This window comes from Bombina bombina, chromosome 3 (genome assembly GCF_027579735.1).
Source record: "Bombina bombina isolate aBomBom1 chromosome 3, aBomBom1.pri, whole genome shotgun sequence".
In the NCBI taxonomy this organism is placed as follows: Eukaryota; Metazoa; Chordata; class Amphibia; order Anura; family Bombinatoridae; genus Bombina; species Bombina bombina.
Window position 1 is genome coordinate 982,723,685 of NC_069501.1, and position 23,480 is coordinate 982,747,164.

Below are 23,480 nucleotides of genomic sequence, written 5' to 3' on the forward strand. Positions count from 1 at the left end.
CCGTAATGCAGCCCCGTTGATGTCTATGAGGAAATTAAAATTCAGTTTAAACCTAACACCCTAACATAAACCCTACGTATAAACACCCCTAATCTGCTGCCCCTGACATCACTGACACCTGCCTAGTTATTAACCCCTAATCGCTGCTACCTAAATAAAATGATTAACCCCTAATCTGCCGTTCCCGATATCGCAGCCACTATATTACATTTATTAACCTTAAACCGCCAGCCCCCCACATTGCAACAAGCTAAATTAAACTATATTAACCCCTAAACCTAACCCTAACCCTAACACCCCCTAACTTTAACATAATACAAATATAGCTAAATTAAATTTACACTTATTAACTAAATAAACCTATTAAACCCTAAACTGCCAGCCCCCCTAACTTTAACATAATTAGATTAGATCTAAATTAAATGTACAATTATTAACTAAATAATTCCTATTTAAAACTAAAAATATACTTACCTGTGAAATAAAACCTAAGCTAGCTACAATATAAATAAGTTACATTGTAGCTAGCTTAGGTTTTATTTTCATTTCACAGGTAAGTTTGTATTTATTTTAACTAGGTAGACTACTAGTTACTATATTGTAACCTAGTGTTCTTATCTCATATCCCCTGGAAAGGCCAGTTAAAACACTTCTATAAATGAGCAGAGTAACTATTGTAACATTTCCATACCCTACAAAGCCATTGTTTGCACACTTCAGTGACTCTTTTTATATCCATTCTTGTCTTCATAAAAAGAAATTAGATAAGGGAAACCTAGATTTCAATATGGCAGTGACCATTACTCAATAGAAACTAAAACTTTATAATTATTTATTCAATATTTACAACTAATTTAATCTTCAGACTATTCTTAGACTAATTTTTGCTTTCAATACAATATTATACCTAGTGCTTCTTTAGTGTAATTACGAAAAAAAAATCTGCAGTAGTTCAAGCAATTATCATATCAGCAGAGTCTGAACCGTATTAGAACAAATTAAAAAATATTTATGCTGCAATTGTTTTTCACTGTTCAGACTCCACCCCCACTTTCCTTATGTGGAGGAGCCAGTATAGACACAAGTCTGTAGATGGCAGGGTTTTTAAAGCACGTGAAACCTCATGTGCTCTTTCAGTTTTCAGAACTGAATAATGCAAAATGGTAAGACTTAAATTACAGGAAAAGGGGACAAAATAAATAATGAACACATATTGCAAAGTTATTTCACTATGAATAATTAAGCATTTTATATTACAATCTCAAAGTGTTCACTTTCACTAGCTATATAAAGCTATACTAACTACCACTATGAAAACAATAATTACAATACAGGAGAAGCCATGGAATAACCCGGATATCCTGCCACTCAAAATCCTACACTAGCAAAAGGACAGAGGTAAATAGCGCTGGAAGTGTTTATTAAGTCATTTACAGTTTACATTCAGACTCTAGGACTCCATGACAGTGTAGTGTAAATATGGCCTTTTTGTGTTACTTTAGGGATGGCAGATATGTGCAAAAGAAGGATAAGAATGTGCACAAAGACAAACAGTCAGCCTATAATGGTGATCATGAGATCTGAAATAAATCCTTTTAAAGGCTGGAAAGCAACTTGTATTTATTTAAATATAAAACAATGGTAGATGTACTCTTCAATTCATTCGAGAAACTGGTAAAGTAATGAACTGAAGTACATTAGGCATAGAGCAAGAGAAACGGACACCATAAATATATAATAAAATACTGTGAATTTAATGTAAGTACCTCAGCATTTCTCTTCATGGGGTAACCAAGTTCACATGTGGCTTGAGAGGCATTCACGTTGGAAGTGCACACTATCAGCTTGTCCTGTGTGTAAATGAGAAATAAAAACATTAATTTAAAGGGACAGAAACCCAACATTTTTCTTTTATAAATTCAGACATAAAACATTCAATTTTAAACAACTTTCTAATTTACTTCTATTATCAAATGTGCTTTATTCTCTTGTTATCCTTCGTTGAAGGAGCAACAATGCACTACAGGGAGCTAGCATTGTGTAAGCCAATGACAAGAGGCATATATGTACAGCCAACAGCAGGGCCGCCACTATAAATTGACTGACTTAATCATTGATCAGCCTCCCCCCCCTCCTTTGACGTGCAATTTTTGACCAAGTGACTAAAACGTTTATGCACTTTATTCTTAAGTGTCTATTTAATTTTGATAATGTTGTAAAGGTAGTAACATACAAACACACAGACACACACACACACTCACACATAAGGATTCACATATAGACACTCTAGCAGACACACAAAGAAACACACTCAGACACAGACACCCAAACAGACACTCAGCACTTGTTTACATTGACCTGACAAGTAATGAAGTAAACTACAGTTTTGTAAAAAAAAAGGAGATTTAGAAAACAAAATATGGAGTTCTGATTATCTTTTTGTAAAGGAAGATGCCAACTAAATGATGACAACAGCATGCAGTGGCTGAAAGGAAGGGCCCTGAACTGCCTAAACAATAATTTAAAGGTTAAATGGTAGATTGGTGACTTCCGGAAAGGTCTCATTAGTCTCAAAGTCTGTAGAAAGATGTGAATAATCAGTAGTAAGGTCAAAATGTCCTAAAAAGGAACAGACAATGGACACACACGCATAACAAACTCAAACTTGCACATACACCCAAGGAAACACCGACAGAGACAGCCTCAGAAAACACACAAAGACATACACACACACACAGAGACACCCACAGAAAACACACAAAGACATACGCACACAGGGAGACAACCACATAAAACACAGAAAGACATACATACACAAACCCTCACTGAGACATCCACAGAAAACACACAAAGACATACACACACCCTCACAGAGACATCCACAGAAAACACAGACATACATACATACACACACACCCTCAAAGAGACATCCACAGAAAACACAGACATACACACCCACCCTCACAGAGGCATCCAGAGAAAATACACACACCCTCACAGAGACACCTATAGAAAAAGCTCAAAGACATATGAACACACCCTCACAGACATCCACAGAAAATGCACAGACATACACACCCACCCTCACAGAGAGACCCACAGAAAAAAAATACATACACACTTATAGAAACACAAACCAAAGCACAAAGACACAAACACCCACAGAAACACTCACAGGAGGAAACATTTATGCACCTTGCATCCCCTAAATCAACAGTGTTTGACATGCATGATAAAAAAATTGCAGAAATTAAGAGATCACTTTTTAAAGAATCATATTTGTAAATCTGCAAACAAAAATAATTCTGTGAATTCAAAATTGTACATTAATTATCTGGGTAGATGGCTAGATGAAGAAAAGTACTTTTAAAAGGTTGACATGTGTTTGTTTGATTTTTCCCTATTTTCCCTAACCAACCACTTCAAATATAGTGTACAAATGTTCCCATCTGTCAGCTGTACTTATGGATTTTGAAAATGCTGTACTCTATATGGTCTTGGTGGAACCATAAGCTGTGGTACTCATACCATTAAATCTGGTTAAATGCAGGATTTAGGCTTGTTGGTATGTATTTCAAAATGAAGTCAGCTGTAGTCTAAACTGAACAATTTTAAGTTAACCTGTCTCATTTCAAACACTGAGCAATCTTAGTCTGAGAGTATAACATGTTATGCAGATGTAAACATCTTAGATAAAATGCATCCTTGCATCTGGAAAGTCCTTGTATAAAGGGGCAGTAAACTGGAATTTAATATATATATATATATTACAGTATATATATATATATAATTCCAAAAAGAAGCAGGCACTCTCCGTTTGAATTTCAAATAATTTTACTAAGTATTTATATATATACAGGGAGTGCAGAATTATTAGGCAAATGAGTATTTTGACCACATCATCCTCTTTATGCATGTTGTCTTACTCCAAGCTGTATAGGCTCGAAAGCCTACTACCAATTAAGCATATTAGGTGATGTGCATCTCTGTAATGAGAAGGGGTGTGGTCTAATGACATCAACACCCTATATCAGGTGTGCATAATTATTAGGCAACTTCCTTTCCTTTGGCAAAATGGGTCAAAAGAAGGATTTGACAGGCTCAGAAAAGTAAAAAATAGTGAGATATGTTGCAGAGGAAGCACTCTTAAAATTGCAAAGCTTCTGAAGCGTGATCATCGAACAATCAAGCGGTTCATTCAAAATAGTCAACAGGGTCGCAAGAAGCGTGTGGAAAAACCAAGGCGCAAAATAACTGCCCATGAACTGAGAAAAGTCAAGCGTGCAGCTGCCAAGATGCCACTTGCCACCAGTTTGGCCATATTTCAGAGCTGCAACATCACTGGAGTGCCCAAAAGCACAAGGTGTGCAATACTCAGAGACATGGCCAAGGTAAGAAAGGCTGAAAGACGACCACCACTGAACAAGACACACAAGCTGAAACGTCAAGACTGGGCCAAGAAATATCTCAAGACTGATTTTTCTAAGGTTTTATGGACTGATGAAATGAGAGTGAGTCTTGATGGGCCAGATGGATGGGCCCGTGGCTGGATTGGTAAAGGGCAGAGAGCTCCAGTCCGACTCAGACACCAGCAAGGTGGAGGTGGAGTACTGGTTTGGGCTGGTATCATCAAAGATGAGCTTGTGGGGCCTTTTCGGGTTGAGGATGGAGTCAAGCTCAACTCCCAGTCCTACTGCCAGTTTCTGGAAGACACCTTCTTCAAGCAGTGGTACAGGAAGAAGTCTGCATCCTTCAAGAAAAACATGATTTTCATGCAGGACAATGCTCCATCACACGCGTCCAAGTACTCCACAGCGTGGCTGGCAAGAAAGGGTATAAAAGAAGAAAATCTAATGACATGGCCTCCTTGTTCACCTGATCTGAACCCCATTGAGAACCTGTGGTCCATCATCAAATGTGAGATTTACAAGGAGGGAAACAGTACACCTCTCTGAACAGTGTCTGGGAGGCTGTGGTTGCTGCTGCACGCAATGTTGATGGTGAACAGATCAAAACACTGACAGAATCCATGGATGGCAGGCTTTTGAGTGTCCTTGCAAAGAAAGGTGGCTATATTGGTCACTGATTTGTTTTTGTTTTGTTTTTGAATGTCAGAAATGTATATTTGTGAATGTTGAGATGTTATATGGGTTTCACTGGTAAAAAGAAATAATTGAAATGGGTATATATTTGTTTTTTGTTAAGTTGCCTAATAATTATGCACAGTAATAGTCACCTGCACACACAGATATCCCCCTAAAATAGCTATAACTAAAAACAAACTAAAAACTACTTCCAAAACTATTCAGCTTTGATATTAATGAGTTTTTTGGGTTCATTGAGAACATGGTTGTTGTTCAATAATAAAATGAATCCTCAAAAATACAACTTGCCTAATAATTCTGCACTCCCTGTATATATATATATATATATATATATATATATATATATATATATATATATATATATATATATATATATATATATATATATATATATATATATATATATATATATATATATATATATAAAATGCTTATCTGCCAAAAGGGCACCTACCATTTGTGTATTGAGGAGGCAACATTTGTGCATGGTTTTAAATATAGAATTTCTACAGCATTGTCAAATAATCATAAATACACTGCTGCTAAAAAAAATGTGTTTTTATGGACCACTGGCCCCACCATACAACTACTACCACACTGAAGTTACAATCCGAAATTGCACAAAGAAATAAAAAACATTTGCTAGTAAGTCCTACCTCCTCTGCAAATGAAAGTGCCGTCTGACTCAGGCACACACTGTACAAACAAAGTGCCAAGTCTGTCTCACACTGTGCATAGTGGTTTAGTGCACACTCAGAAATCCTCTCAAACGCTAATACTTTACTCCTTGTAATAACATTTCCCAATTAGCACTCTGCTGTAGTACCCACTGGTGGATGCCAAAATTAATTTTTTTTTTTTTTTTTTTAGTTCTTGCCTCATGGGGCCCCCTGACCCATTGGGCCCCTGACAGGAGTCACCCCTGTCACCCCCTGATGGCGGCACTGGCCACCAGTCAGCAGATAACTGTTGGTTATGTATCAAAAAGACACCCGGGAAGCTTTTAGGAATACTGCATTAGGCTTTACTTATACAGATGCAATAGCAGCATTTAGAACATATTAATCACTTTTAAAACAGTGGTCAGCACACAGAGAGGAGAAAACACAATAGAGAAAAAGAACACAACTTCCTTTCTGTTAGTGAATGAACAAGTTCACAGATATAAACAATTTGTAATCTAAACTGCACAGCGCCATCTACAGCCTTAATGTTGTTCATACATGTGGTACAGTACATGCTGTCGTATTTCCCAACACCCCTTCTCAAAGGCATGTACGTAATTATACTATATTCAGTTCATTTTGAAGAAAACAATGACGTTCCCTTGGCAACGGTTTAGTGAGTGCGCCTGCAGTCATCTCTTTCGATGGGCAATATTGAATGTCAATAATGCCCTGTTCTTGCATGTCCCTGAGCAAATTATATTTTACATCAATGTGCTTGATTCGAGGATTGACTCTGATTGTGTCAACTTTATACACCCTTGGTTGTCTTCAAGGATTGGTATGGGTTTAGACACATCCAGTCCCATATCTAGTAGAAGTTGACAAATCCAAATTGCTTATTGACATGCATGTGCTGCTGATATATATTCTGCTTCCGTTGAAAAGAGTGCAACAGTCACTTGTTTTCGACTAGACCAACTTATTGGTCCTTTTCCATACTGAAAGATGTAACCACTTGTAGACTTGCGGTCAGTGGTATCTCCGGCCCAATCAGCATCAACATATCCAATTAGTTTTGGGTTTGATGTTGCTGGCAGTCGCAGCTTCATCCGAGTTGTTCCTTTTAGATACTGTATCACCCTCTTTCCTGCATTCCAGTCACGTTGACATGGTGTCGCAACTTTTCTTTTTGCTGCAGAAATGTCTGGTCTTGTCACAGTGGCAATGTATAGCAATTTTCCAATTGCCCTTCGGTAATTATCATTATTGGGTTACAAGTTTTCTATTACGTTGTCGTTCAGGTAATCTGGTTCCATAGGTGTTTTTACCTCTTTTGCATCTTGCATGTGAAACAGCTCTGATCTTTCTGCAATTTTCTGTCTTTGGTTAAGAAGATAGCTTCCATCCTCTTCCCTCTCTATTTGGATTCCTAAATAATGAGTGATGTTCCCTAGATCTTTAATCTCAAAGTTCTGTTTTAATATGTGAACTATTCGGTCATAATCCCCTTCTTGTTCAAAACAAGTTATGATGTCATCAACATAAATTAGGATGTATATCCATTTGTTTTCTTGATGCCTTGAATATAAACATGGATCTGCTTTGCTTCTTGAGAATCCTTGTTTCATGAGTACTTCATTCACTTTTTCATTCCATATTCTCGCAGCTTGCTTTAGTCCATAGATGTTCTTTTGAAGTTTACATACAAGGTTCTGTTCCTTCTCAAATCCAGGTGGCTGTTCCATGTAGAGATCCTCCTTGATGTCTCCATATAGGAAAGCAGTTTTGACGTCCAGGTGCCTCACTTGCATTCCCTTTCCCGCTGCAATGCTAAGGCGCACTCTGATGGTGGAGTGCTTTACAACTGGAGCGAAAGTTTCATCATAATCTTCTCCAAATTTCTGTGAGTATCCCTTTGTAACTAATCTTGCCTTGTATCTGTGGATATTTCCTTCTGCATCATATTTTACTTTAAAAGTTCATTTGCTTCCTATAGTTTTGCGACCAGGGGGGAGCTCAGTGAGTGTCCAGGTTTTATTTCTTCTTCGGCTGCCTTTCTCCATTGATTGGCTTCCCTTTTTGGCAATTTTTCTATATCTTTCCAGGATGTTGGTTCGAGTGTTTCATGTGTCTTAGCGATGTATGACAGCATGGGGGGTGGTATCCCTTTCGTCACCCGAGTTGATTTTCTAATTTCTGGTTGTTCAGTGGGTTCTACTGGTTTGTGACTAGCTAATTTTTATATTGTAAGCTCCACTTCTTGTTCTGTCTCCTGCACAGCTTCACTTTGGTCAGCATCACTTGCTGGTTCAGTGGACATTTTCTCTTCATGGCTTTCAAAGGGACATTTTTTCTGTTTGGCTTTCATCAAAATAAACACTGCGGCTTATTGTGATCTTGTTGGTCTTTGGATGAAGGATTCTATAGGCCTTACTTTGTTTACTGTAGCCCAAAAGAATGCCTTCTATGGCTGTGTTCTCTAATTTGGAGCGTTTCTCACTTGGAACATAGGCATATGCTTTACATCCAAACGCTCTAATATGCCCCATACAAGGTTTTGATCCATTCCACATTTCATATGGGGTACTTTCAATAGTTTTTGATGGTAGCCTGTTCTGTATGTTGCAGTCATTATTGCTTTACCCCAGTACTGGTTAGGTAAATTGGCATCTGAACGAATGCATCTTGCCATTTCTATGAGGGTGCGATTTTTCCTTTCTGCAACACCATTTTGCTCAGGAGTGTATGGTGTACAATACCTTGTTTCTTTAGGTATGACTCCACTTCCTTACTTATATATTCCCCTCCATTGTCGGTACATATTATTCCAAGTTTCCGTTAAGATTTGTTGCTGAATATAGCTATAAATTCTTAAAGTTTCTCTGATGTCTCGCTTTTGTGCTTCATCAGATATGTTGTTGTGTACCTGGAATAATAATCAATGAAGGTCAGTAAATATCTGTTCCCGCCAGGTGTGGGGGTTTTCATTGGTCCACACACATCACTGTGTATGAGTTCCATGGGGTGAGTGGTTTTTCTTTGACTTGTGGAAGTGGGGTACGTGTGGCCTTTGCTTTTATACAACATGTGCACGTCATGAGCATGTGGCAAGGCAATATTATCATGTCTTCTGATAAACCTCCATTTGCAAGTTCCTTTATGGCTTCTGGGTTTTCTAATCATTTGTTGTGTGGATTATAAATGGTTGTTTTGGCTTGCTCCCTTTCTGTAATGATAGGTTTAAATTTTATATTTGGATTCTCAGCTGCAGAACAGTCTTAATATGATTTCTCAATTATTGAGTAGTTTGTATCACATTTATCCAAGTTGCAACTATGTTTAAGTTACAATGAATTGATTTATGTGAATTAATGAGAGTGAATAATAACGTCAGATTAAATCTTAGCAATGACAAGCTAAGTTACTAACAGTCTCTGATAAGCTGATAGATTTGCTACTGACCGTTTACCTCTGTGATTAGTATGCCAGGCGAAACTGCTGTTGAACGCTGTAGTAGGAGTCGAGTGTACCAATACGTCAGACCTCTTACGTCATGGGGGCGTGGCTAAGTTTCGCTTTTCGTTACGAAGTTAAACAGTTTAACAGCAAGTCTTTGGTGACAAATATGATTGTAAATCCTTTCAGCAATGAGAGCAAGTTGATCCGGAAAGGAATTAGTTTATACTGAAACAGATGGCAACTTTAAGTGGTAGTAATGGAGGTTGTTTAGTGTAAACGATGGTAAGTTTCCAGGCTTGATAATAAAGGTGAAACTCCAGTTAAATTGTTATTTTTTGATTTCACTAAAATAACTAGAGAAAGTAAATCCAAAATAGGTTTTGCACTAGTGTAAATTAGATAAATTCAATTTGACTCTCACGAAGCTCAGTGCACAGCTAGACTTTGTGAATTCTAACAAAATACTAAGCACCTGTTTGCAGGTGTGTAGAAGATTTTAAAGGATCTGTGGGAGGGTTAATGGAAAGGTGAGGAAGTTAAGGTTGAATTCCCTTATGGAATTCTAGTTAAGGTGGAATCCTGACACTTTCAGTGATTAGTTTGTACAGATGTTCATTTAACCTTCCTTCTGCTAGGATTTGTCTCCTGTTTCGAATTGTGCATTCATTGCTTTGGAACTGGACTGTGAGTCCATTGTTAGCAAGAGTTTTCACTGATAGGAGGCTTCCTTCTAAACTTGGGACGTGCATAACATTCTTTACTAGGATGCTTTGCTTATCTCCTGATGGTATGATGCAATTCAGGAACCCCTGACCGTTACCTTCCGCTGTAATACTTTTCCTATTTGCTAGGAAGACTTTCAGCTAGATTACGAGTTTTGAGCGCTATAGGGAAATTAACGACCGCAACATTTTCTGCGTTATTTCACCTCCCTATAGCGCTGCTATTACAGGTTTAAAAAAAGCAGGCTTGTATGGGCGATATGGTGGCGTTGAGCTCCATACCGCACCGAAATCAAGCACTGCTTTGACGTGCTCGTGCACGATTTCCCCATAGACATCAATGGGGAGAGCCGGCAAAAAAAAAGGGTAACACCTAACTTAAATATGATTAAAATAAAGCTAAATAAACCTTACAATTTTTACCTAAATAATTCCTATTCAACATTAAATACAAACTTACCTGTAAAAAAAAACCTAAGCTAGCTACAATATAACTAATAGTTATATTGTAACTAGCTTAGGTTTTATTTTTATTTCGCAGGTAAGTTTGTATTTATTTTAACTAGGTAGACTAGTTAGTAAATAGTTATTAACTATTTAATAACTACCTAGTTAAAATATATACAAAGTTACCTGTAAAATAAAACCTAACCTGCCTTACACTAAACCTGCCTTACACTAAAAATAATAAATTATTAAAATACAATTTTTTAAATTGCAAGAAAAAATAAACACTAAATTTAAAAAAATAAAGAGCCACTTTATCAAAAATAAAAACAAATTACTCCTAATCTAATAGCCCTATCAAAATAAAAAATCCCCCCCCCCCAAAAAAAAAAAACCCCTAGCCTACACTAAACTGCCAATGGCCCTTAAAAAAATCAGCTCTTTTACCTGTAAAAAAATACTAACACCCCCACAACAGTAAAACCCACCACCCAACCAACCAACCAACCCCCCCAATTAAAAACCATCTAAATAACCTAAGCTAACCATTGCCCTGAAAAGGGCATTTGGATGGGCATTGCCCTTAAAAGGGCATTTAGCACTTTTACATTGCCCAAAGCCTAAGCTAAAAAAAAAACTCACCCAAAAAACCCTTAAAAAACCTAACATTAACCCCTTACGATCCACTTACAGTTTTCGAAAGTCCGGACATCCATCCTCATCCAGGAGGCGAAGTCATCATCCAGGTGGCAAGAAGTCTTCATCCGGGCAGCCTCTTCAATCTTCATCCAGCCGGCGAAGTCCTCATCCAGACAGCAAGAAGTCTTTATCCAGACGGCATCTTCTATCTTCATCCATCCGGCGCGGGTCCATCTTCAAGACATCCGGGGCGAAGCATCCTCTTCTTACGATGGTTGAGTTAAAATCAAGTTTCCCTTTAAGTGACGTCATCCAAGATGGCGTCCCTTACATTCCTATTGGCTGAAAGCGAGAAGAAGTCTTCACCCAGACGGCATCTTCTACCTTCATCCATCCGGCGCGGAGCGGGTCCATCTTCAAGACATATGGCGCGGAGCATCCTCTTCTTACGGTCGTCACTGGAAAAATGGCGTCCCTTACATTCCTATTGGCTGAAAGATTTCTATCAGCCAATAGGAATTAAAGGTGAAAAATCCTATTGGCTGTTGCAATCAGCCAATAGGATTGAGCTTTCATCCTATTGGCTAATCCAATCAGCCAATAGGACTGAGCTCTCAATCTATTGGCTAATTGGAACAGCCAATAGGATTGAGCTTTCATCCTATTGGCTGTTCCAATTAGCCAATAGATTGAGAGCTCAGTCCTATTGGCTGATTGCAAAAGCCAATATGATTTTTTCACCTTTAAAGGGACATTGAACCCAAAAAAAAATATTTCGTGATTCAGATAGAGCATGCAATTTTAAGCAATTTTATAATTTACTCCTATTATCAATTTTTCTTCGTTCTCTTGCTATCTTTATTTGAAAAAGAAGGCATCTAAGCTTTTTTTTTTTTGGTTGAGTACTCTGGACAGCACTTTTTTATTGGTGGATAAATTTATCCACCAATCAGCAAGAACAACCCAGGTTGTTCACCAAAAATGGGGCGGCATCTAAACTTACATTCTTGCATTTCAAATAAATATACCAAGAGAATGAAGAAAATTTAATAATAGGAGTAAATTAGAAAGTTGTTTAAAATTTCATGCTCTATCTGAATCACGAAAGAAAAAAATTGGGTTCATTTTCCCTTTAATTCCTATTGGCTGATAGAAATCTTTCAGCCAATAGGAATGTAAGGGACGCCATCTTGGATGACGTCACTTAAAGGGAAACTTCTTTTTACAGCAACCATCGTAAGAAGAGGATGCTCCGCGCTGGATGTCTTGAAGATGGACCCGCTATGTGCCGGATGGATGAAGATAGAAGATGCCGTCTGGATGAAGACTTCTTGCCGTCTGGATGAGGACTTCACCGTCTGGATGAAAATGGAAGAGGCTGCCCGGATGATGACTTCGCTGGCTCTAGGAGGATAGATGTCCGGACTTCGAAAACTGTAAGTGGATCGTCGGGGGTTAGTGTTAGGTTTTTTTTAAGGGTTTTTTGGGTCGGTTTTTTTTTTAGCTTAGGGTTTGGGCAATGTAAAAGAGCTAAATGCCCTTTTAAGGGCAATATCCATCCAAATGTCCTTTTCAGGGCAATGGTTAACTTAGGTTTATTTAGATAGGTTTTTATTTGGGGGGTTGGTTGGTTGGGTGGTAGGTTTTACTGTTGGGGGTGTTTGTATTTTTTTTTTACAGGTAAAAGAGCTGATTTCTTTGGGGCAATACCCCACAAAAGGCCCTTTTAAGGTCCATTGGCAGTTTAGTGTAGGCTAGGGTTTTTTTATTTTGGGGGTGATTTTTTATTTTGATTGGGCTATAGATTAGGAGTAATTCGTTTTTATTTTTGATAATGTGGTTTTTTATTTTTTTTGTAATTTAGTATTAATTTTTTTGTAATTTAGAAAATTGTATTTTAATAATTTAATTTATTTTATTTTATTGTAATGTTAGTTTTTAGTGTAAGGCAGGTTAGGTTTTATTTTACAGGTAACTAGGTAGTTATTAAATAGTTAATAACTATTTACTAACTAGTCTACCTAGTTAAAATAAATACAAACTTACCTGTGAAATAAAAATAAAACCTAAGATAGCTACACTATAACTATTAGTTATATTGTAGCTACCTTAGGTTTTATTTTACAAGTATGTATTTAGTTTTAAATAGGAATTATTTATTTAATAATTGTAAGGTTTATTTAGCTTTATTTTAATTATATTTAAGTTGGGGTGTTAGGGTTAGGCTTAGGGTTACATTAAGGTTAGGTTTAGGGGTTAATATATTTAGTGATGTGGGAGGTCAGAGGTTTAGGGGTTAATAGTTTATTTAAATATATTTAATTGTGGGGGGCTTGCGGTTTGGTGGTTAATAAGTTTATTAAAGCGGCGGTGTGGGCGGACGTCAGATTAGGGGTTAATCATTTTTAAATAGTGTTTGCGATGCGGGAGGGTGGCGGTTTAAGGGTTAATAGGATGTCGGGGAGCAGCGGAATAGGGGTTCATAATTTTTTTAGTGGCGGTGATGTCCGGAGCGGCAGATTAGGGGTTAATAATTTTATTTTAGTGTGTGCGATGCGGGAGGGCCTCGGTTAATAGGTAGTTTATTGGTGTTAGTGTACTTTTTAACACTTTAGTTATGAGTTTTATGGTGCAGCTTTATAACGTAAAACTCATAACTACTGAGTTTAGATGGCGGTACAGATCTTGTCGGTTATAGGGTGTACCGCTCACTTTTTGGCCTCCCAGGCAAACTCATAATACCGGCGCTATGGAAGTCCCATTGAAAAATGACTTTTTTAAAAGTGCGGTACTGACGTTGCGTTACGGCCAAAAAGGTGTGCGGTACAGCTATACCTACAAGACTTGTAATAGCGGCGTTAGGGAAAAAGCAGCCTTATGAAGCATAACAATGCTTTTTCACTCATAACGCAAAACTCGTAATCTAGCTGTTTATCTTTTGCACTGAAATCAATTTCTGTGAAGAATGTCTCATCACTTGTCATGTGACTAGTTGCCCCTGAGTCAATGCACCATCCATGTGGTTTACTATTCTGAGTCACTTTAAAGCTACCGCTCCATGATGCAGCTGCAGTTTCCTTTGTGGCTGCCTTAGCTCTTTCTCTTGTGAGTGGCTCTAACCTTTGCTGCTCAGCTTTCCAGATTGAGCAGTTCTTTTTCAGGTGACCGGACTTTTTGAAAACACACTCTGGTTTCTCTGTTTTGCTTTGTGCCTTTTTGCACCTTCAGAGCTACCTCTGATCTCTCATTTTCTTCACTTTCTTCTATTGTATTCATCAATTCATTTTCCCTTAGCATATTCTAGTGTTAGTCCTGGTAAGGGCACCATATGACTCTGGAAGGCTGCATAATAGCAATGCTACAACATGATTGTCTTTCATTTCTTCTCCAATTGCACGTAGCAGTTCCACAACCTCTAGCATAGCATTCACTTGTTCATACATTTCCTGGCCTTTTTCCAGCCTCATCTTATACAGTCTGCGCAGCAAATATAGTTTACGGTTTAAGTTTGAACGCTCATGCAGTTTTTGTAGTGCAGTCCACATACCTTTAGCTGTGTTTTCTATTATATGAATGAGTTGATCATCCTCCACTAACAGGGGTACAACTGCTTTTGCTTGCCTGTTTTTCTTGTCCCATTCTTCTGGGTTTTCAGTGGGTCTGTTTGTATCCAGCATCTCCCATAAATCATCTTTGGATAACAGCATTTAAGCTTAAACTTCCACAGCTGGTAGTTGGTATTGTTGAGCTTTGCTATTGCATATTTCACATCTGAACCACTTGCCATCTTTCAGTAAATTGGATGCAGCTCTTGTTTCCTCACACAGTATTTACTTGGATCATAGATGCAACACTTACTGACTTGTAGTTTTCCTTTAGTGTCTGGGCCCATAACCTGTTGGTTATGTATCAAAAAGACCCTGGGAGCTTTTAGGAATACTGCATTAGGCTCTTGAGACTACCTACATATGCTTTTCAACAAAGGGTACCAAGAGAACAAAGATAATTAGCCAATCAAAGTAAACCGGAAAGTTGTTTAAAATTGCATGCTCTACCTGAATTACAAAAGTTTAAATTTGACTTTACTGTCCCTTTAAACAACACTTGACATTACTTTCTATCCTTTGAAGATCATTTAAATATAAAGGAAAAAAACTAAACCTATGACAACAAATGCTGTGAGTCAGTAATGTTAAATGTCCTCTTAAAGAGACAGTCTAATCAAAATTAAACTTCATGATTCAGATAGAGCATGCGATTTTAAACAACTTTCCAATTTACTTTCATTAAAAAGAAATGTGCACAGTCTTTTATATTTACACTATTTGAGTCCCCAGCTCAAACTGAGCATGTGGAAGAATTCACAGCATATACGTATATGCATTTGTAATTGGTTGATGGCTGTCACATGATACAGGGGGAGTAGAAATAATCATAACTGAAACTTGTCAGAAAAAAATCTACTACTCATTTGAAGTTCAGGCTAAGGGGTATACTTATGATTGTGCGAGCGGACATGATCCGATATTGTTGATCATGTCCACTGCCCATCGATAAATGCCGACAGCATACGCTCTTCGCATTTATCATTGCACCAGCAGTTCTTGTGAACTGCTGGTGCAATGCCGCCCTTGCAGATTTGCAGCCGCTAGCAGCGGGTGTCAATCAACCCGATCATTTTCGATCGGGTTGATTTCTGGCGATTTCTGGCCTCGGCCTCAGAGCAGATGGACAGGTTATGGAAGCCTGAAACACAGGGCTGATAAATATGCCCCTAAGTGCTATTACATTGTCTTTATCATGCATTTGTTGTTTATGCAAATCTACTGTATTTACTCATTTCCTTCATGCTTATCACTGGCCTGGATTCAATCAAACTCATCAGTAAAACGAATATATTGCTTAAAATATCACTGAAAATAACACTCATCAAATATTGCAGAATTCATACAGAAATGTTTTTACTATTCTACTGACCAGATTATTTTGTCTAAGACATTTAAAAAATGTGATTAAAAATATTGAATTTGACAGCAATATGGAAATAAAGAATATTTTCCATTCATTTGCTATTCTGCCGTAATAGAGTAGGAGATATAAATAAATTAGTCTTTGGACTGTGCTTACCGTGACAGGGCGAACGGTAGAGTAAAACATGGTGCTTGGGACAGTTAAAATAAGTTGGGCTTCATGAGCGTCATCTCCATCACGTGATGGGTTCAGATGATCAGATGGGAAGTTAGTGATGGTGATCTTTAAAGCAATGTCTTTCTGGTCAGTTAGTGAAAAGACTGGAACGTTGTTCTCTCTAGAATACAAGAATGATGGGGAAAAAAGGCAATTTGTTATTAAATGGAACACTGTAAATACTGTTAATTATGCAGTTTATGCTTTTACCACTAGAGGGCAGACTAAAACCATATAGAATTCTAGATGATGCCTTTGTAGTCAACATGAAAAAAACCTGCAATTTATGTAGTTATCCATACAGTATCTTATGCTTGTGCTATTTACACGGCAATATACTATAGTGAAATACCTTGGTGTTAGGACACCCTGATCTTTGCATAAAGACATAATGTAAGAATGGTTATAAACCACAAGAAATCACCACAGTGCCAGATGTCATAGGCTCAGAGATGACTGAATAGTTTCTATGGACTGTTCCTGCCTTTCTTTACTGAAAATCGTCTTGTCTCTTCTTTAACTCTCTGGGTATATAGACATCTAATTCTCTTGCGGTAAGAGCTGCAGGGTACAGACAGGTGACTTCCCCGTCACTGTCTTCATGACCACATTTGGCTGATAAGGGCTGCAAAACCTTTACTTTCAACCTGTAATATGTGCGCTAAAAACCGCCATCTAGCAAATTCAATTTACGAGTGGGAGAGATAAATTGTGCTCCACTCGTAATACAGCCCTAGGGCCGCAATCAGGGGGTGAAAGGGGTGACTCCTGTCAGGGGCCCACTGGGCCAGGGGGCCCCATGAGGCAAGCACAACTATTATCCAAAACTCTAAAAAAAAAAAAATTTTGGCAGCCACCAGAGGACGCTACATTAGAGTGCTATTGAGCAAAGGAAATGTAATTACAAGGAGTAAAGCATTAGCATTTGAGAGGATTTCTGAGTGTGCACTAAACCACTATGCAGGGAATGGTGTAAGCGTGGTTGCGCCTATAAATGCTTGCCCTTAAAGGGACTTTAAACACTTGTCATTAGTGTTTTGTTTGTTTTTTATTCATAATGTTTCTTTATTTTTTTTTAAATGCAAATCGATATTTCTTTTTATTATAGCTTTATTTATTTTTTTAAATTTACTTGACCGCTCCGTGCCGACATGGCTGAAAGTTATGTTGAGAAAGCCGGAAGTCTCTGCTTATTGCTGTGAGCGCGCACGCATGTAGACAGCACAGCATAACTAAAACTACTGCTGCTATAAAGTTTGCAGCGATTATCTTAGTTTTTTCCCTAAATAATATCCTTTGAACTGGCCTCATCTATAGCTAACACCCTTGTAAGCTAATAATTTATTATAATTTATTTTTTAAAAAAAAATAATTAACTCTATTTTGCAATAATCCTTGTACTACGAGTGAAAGAGGGATCGCCCAACACACTGCTCAGGGGGACAGCTGCTGTCTCATAAATATACTCTGTTTTCTTTTACCCCTCTCTTATCTCTCCAAGCTCCCGGAGTCCCGCTCAAGCTATACCTTTTCTGAGTTTATTGCAAATCTTATGCAGCTCACACTCTCTATGTGATGTGACAGCATCAGTGGTTTGTTTATTTAGCAGGCATTCCGAAGATCCTAAAAGATAGCGTAGTGAATGCTTTATTTGAGTATGGAGCGGTCAGCCATAGGGCTAGATTTATCAAAGCCATTCTCCTGTAATATCGTCCAAAATAACGCATACAAATGGATCCTCATATTTATCAAAGCACTCTGTGCCTATAATTGCGCAAATCTGAAAGAAACTTCTTCGCACTCCACTTCCATTCGCCTAGGCGCACAGGCGCGCTCCCGAGTGCACCAATATACATTAGTAATAGGCGTAATTTAACAGCCCGACCTACAAATACGCCCAGTTGCTTATTCATCATTGCTTTGCGCCGATAATTCCGGCTGTAATTGCGTGTTGTATATTTCGCCATACAGACTGAGTCGAACACCATTATAATACATGCTTTTACATCTTGTGATGCAGTACTTTACTCTTTTAACTAATTTTTCAAAAGTTCAGCGCAAAGAAGATACTGTTATTCCCAGTAATTTGCGCTTCCACAAGCGCATATGGTACAAAAAGTTTTATATATATGTATCAATGATATATTGATATATTTTATTTTTCTGTCAACATATGGCACAAACAGCACAGAAACATTATATAATATAAATATTAGCTAAATAGTTACCTAAAAAACGTTTTTTTAATAATCAAAACATGGCGGCGCAAATATTTATAGGGATGTACTGTGATAAGTTCTGGAGACCATATCTTCAGAAGGATATTAACAAACTTGAATCTGTGCAAAGGAGGGCTACCAAAATGGTACATGGTCTAAAAAATAACTTACCAGGATAGGCTCAATGACCTAAATATGTATAGCTTAGAGGAGAGAAGGGAAAGAGGTGATATGATAGCAACTTTCAAGTACATTAAAGGGTTTAGTAAAACTGAGGCTGTGGGTATTTTACATAAAATGGAAAATTCAAGAACAAGGGGTCATGAGCTCAAGCTAAAGGGTAGTAGATTCAGGAGTAATTTGAGGAAGCACTTCTTTACAGAAAGAGTGATTGATTTATGGAATAAACTTCCTCAAGAGGTAGTAGCAACAAACACTGTGGGGGACTTTAAAAATGCATGGGACAAGCATAGGGCTATCCTACGAACTAGATAAGTTTATACTGTTAGGTAAGGTCGGGCAGACTTGCTGGGCCTATGGCTCTTATCTGCCGTCAATATCTATGTTTCTATAAATAGGGAGTAAATGCTTTTTCCGACAGGCGCAATTTATCATTATTTCGCCCCAGCTCGCCTGCGCAAATTTACGTCTATTTTTTTTATAAATTTAGGCGCACATGTGCGCCTCTCCGGAGGCGAGCTGGGGCGCAGTTACAGGCGAAGAACATACAGAGTTCGCCTAGCCTTTGATAAATCTAGCCCATAGTGTTCTGTTCTATGCACATCAATTTCTAATGACGATCAGGCAGCCAAGCTTCAAACCACCCTTCTGTTTCTTCTTTGAGGTTTGAAAGTTACTTATTTTCTTTTGTTCTGGGATCGATCCTACCTTTATCTGTTAGCATTATGTTTTCATTCTGCTTTTACCAATCACATCATCTAAGTCAATATTGTTTGTCTATCTTGGGTTGCTTTTATTTGTTATATATATATACAGTGGCGTAGCGTGGGTTGTCAGCGCCCAGGGCAAGGCAAGTATTGCGCCCCCTAACCCATAGAAACAGGATCATATTTCACAGAGCAGAGTGTGAGAAGGCAGATTTTTTTAGCGCCTTTGTCTCCAAAGGCTAATAGATTACCCTAAATCCCAGCAAACACACAGCACGCCACACTACAATACCCCGTGTGCACACAGCTAGGGCTATTAGATTACCCTAAATCCCAACAAACACACAGCACGCCACACTACAATACCCCGTGTGCACACAGCTAGGGCTATTAGATTACCCTAAATCCCAGCAAACACACAGCACGCCGCACTACAATACCCCGTGTGCACACAGCTAGGGCTATTAGATTACCCTAAATCCCAACAAACACACAGCACGCCACACTACAATACCCCGTGTGCACACAGCTAGGGCTATTAGATTACCCTAAATCCCAACAAACACACAGCACGCCACACTACAATACCCCGTGTGCACACAGCTAGGGCTAATAGATTACCCTAAATCCCAACAAACACACAGCACGCCACACTACAATACCCCGTGTGCACACAGCTAGGGCTATTAGATTACCCTAAATCCCAACAAACACACAGCACGCCACACTACAATACCCCGTGTGCACACAGCTAGGGCTATTAGATTACCCTAAATCCCAACAAACACACAGCACGCCGCACTACAATACCCTGTGTGCACACAGCTAGGGCTATTAGATTACCCTAAATCCCAACAAACACACAGCACGCCACACTACAATACCCCGTGTGCACACAGCTAGGGCTATTAGATTACCCTAAATCCCAGCAAACACACAGCACGCCGCACTACAATACCCCGTGTGCACACAGCTAGGGCTATTAGATTACCCTAAATCCCAACAAACACACAGCACGCCACACTACAATACCCCGTGTGCACACAGCTAGGGCTATTAGATTACCCTAAATCCCAACAAACACACAGCACGCCACACTACAATACCCCGTGTGCACACAGCTAGGGCTAATAGATTACCCTAAATCCCAACAAACACACAGCACGCCACACTACAATACCCCGTGTGCACACAGCTAGGGCTATTAGATTACCCTAAATCCCAACAAACACACAGCACGCCACACTACAATACCCCGTGTGCACACAGCTAGGGCTATTAGATTACCCTAAATCCCAACAAACACACAGCACGCCGCACTACAATACCCTGTGTGCACACAGCTAGGGCTATTAGATTACCCTAAATCCCAACAAACACACAGCACGCCGCACTACAATACCCTGTGTGCACACAGCTAGGGCTATTAGATTACCCTAAATCCCAGCAAACACACAGCACGCCGCACTACAATACCCTGTGTGCACACAGCTAGGGCTATTAGATTACCCTAAATCCCAACAAACACACAGCACGCCACACTACAATACCCCGTGTGCACACAGCTAGGGCTAATAGATTACCCTAAATCCCAACAAACACACAGCACGCCACACTACAATACCCCGTGTGCACACAGCTAGGGCTATTAGATTACCCTAAATCCCAACATATTAGATTACCCTAAATCCCAGCAAACACACAGCACGCCGCACACTACAATACCCCGTGTGCACACAGCTAGGGCTATTAGATTACCCTAAATCCCAGCAAACACACAGCACGCCGCACTACAATACCCCGTGTGCACACAGCTAGGGCTATTAGATTACCCTAAATCCCAGCAAACACACAGCATGCCGCACTACAATACCCCGTGTGCACACAGCTAGGGCTATTAGATTACCCTAAATCCCAACAAACACACAGCACGCCACACTACAATACCCCGTGTGCACACAGCTAGGGCTATTAGATTACCCTAAATCCCAACAAACACACAGCACGCCGCACTACAATACCCCGTGTGCACACAGCTAGGGCTATTAGATTACCCTAAATCCCAGCAAACACACAGCATGCCGCACTACAATACCCCGTGTGCACACAGCTAGGGCTATTAGATTACCCTAAATCCCAACAAACACACAGCACGCCGCACTACAATACCCCGTGTGCACACAGCTAGGGCTATTAGATTACCCTAAATCCCAGCAAACACACAGCACGCCGCACTACAATACCCCGTGTGCACACAGCTAGGGCTATTAGATTACCCTAAATCCCAACAAACACACAGCACGCCGCACTACAATACCCCGTGTGCACACAGCTAGGGCTATTAGATTACCCTAAATCCCAGCAAACACACAGCACGCCACACTACAATACCCCGTGTGCACACAGCTAGGGCTATTAGATTACCCTAAATCCCAACAAACACACAGCACGCCACACTACAATACCCCGTGTGCACACAGCTAGGGCTATTAGATTACCCTAAATCCCAACAAACACACAGCACGCCGCACTACAATACCCCGTGTGCACACAGCTAGGGCTATTAGATTACCCTAAATCCCAACAAACACACAGCACGCCGCACTACAATACCCCGTGTGCACACAGCTAGGGCTATTAGATTACCCTAAATCCCAGCAAACACACAGCATGCCGCACTACAATACCCCGTGTGCACACAGCTAGGGCTATTAGATTACCCTAAATCCCAGCAAACACACAGCACGCCACACTACAATACCCCGTGTGCACACAGCTAGGGCTATTAGATTACCCTAAATCCCAACAAACACACAGCACGCCGCACTACAATACCCCGTGTGCACACAGCTAGGGCTATTAGATTACCCTAAATCCCAACAAACACACAGCACGCCACACTACAATACCCCGTGTGCACACAGCTAGGGCTAATAGATTACCCTAAATCCCAACAAACACACAGCACGCCACACTACAATACCCCGTGTGCACACAGCTAGGGCTAATAGATTACCCTAAATCCCAGCAAACACACAGCACGCCACACTACAATACCCCGTGTGCACACAGCTAGGGCTATTAGATTACCCTAAATCCCAGCAAACACACAGCATGCCACACTACAATACCCCGTGTGCACACAGCTAGGGCTATTAGATTACCCTAAATCCCAGCAAACACACAGCACGCCACACTACAATACCCCGTGTGCACACAGCTAGGGCTAATAGATTACCCTAAATCCCAGCAAACACACAGCACGCCGCACTACAATACCCCGTGTGCACACAGCTAGGGCTATTAGATTACCCTAAATCCCAGCAAACACACAGCACGCCGCACTACAATACCCCGTGTGCACACAGCTAGGGCTATTAGATTACCCTAAATCCCAGCAAACACACAGCACGCCGCACTACAATACCCCGTGTGCACACAGCTAGGGCTATTAGATTACCCTAAATCCCAGCAAACACACAGCACGCCACACTACAATACCCTGTGTGCACACAGCTAGGGCTATTAGATTACCCTAAATCCCAGCAAACACACAGCACGCCACACTACAATACCCCGTGTGCACACAGCTAGGGCTAATAGATTACCCTAAATCCCAGCAAACACACAGCAACTAATACCCCGTGTGCACACAGCTAGGGCTATTAGATTACCCTAAATCCCAGCAAACACACAGCACGCCGCACTACAATACCCCGTGTGCACACAGCTAGGGCTAATAGATTACCCTAAATCCCAGCAAACACACAGCACGCCACACTACAATACCCCGTGTGCACACAGCTAGGGCTATTAGATTACCCTAAATCCCAGCAAACACACAGCACGCCGCACTACAATACCCCGTGTGCACACAGCTAGGGCTATTAGATTACCCTAAATCCCAGCAAACACACAGCACGCCGCACTACAATACCCCGTGTGCACACAGCTAGGGCTATTAGATTACCCTAAATCCCAACAAACACACAGCAGCGCCACACTACAATACCCCGTGTGCACACAGCTAGGGCTATTAGATTACCCTAAATCCCAGCAAACACACAGCACGCCGCACTACAATACCCCGTGTGCACACAGCTAGGGCTATTAGATTACCCTAAATCCCAGCAAACACACAGCACGC

General features: G+C 39.9%; 1 protein-coding gene across 4 annotated transcripts in view; it reads right to left on the reverse strand.

The window, feature by feature from the left end:
• ITGA7 (integrin subunit alpha 7) overlaps positions 1-23,480 on the reverse strand; it is a 331,759-nt gene that overhangs the window by 27,495 nt on the left and 280,784 nt on the right. For all 4 annotated transcript variants that reach the window (XM_053708086.1, XM_053708088.1, XM_053708089.1 and 1 more), the window contains 2 exons: positions 16,168-16,348; positions 1,767-1,850 (listed from right to left, as the gene is read on the reverse strand). In XM_053708086.1, coding sequence (XP_053564061.1) covers positions 1,767-1,850; positions 16,168-16,348 — 265 coding nt within the window. The remainder of the gene's footprint in view (positions 1-1,766; positions 1,851-16,167; positions 16,349-23,480) is intronic.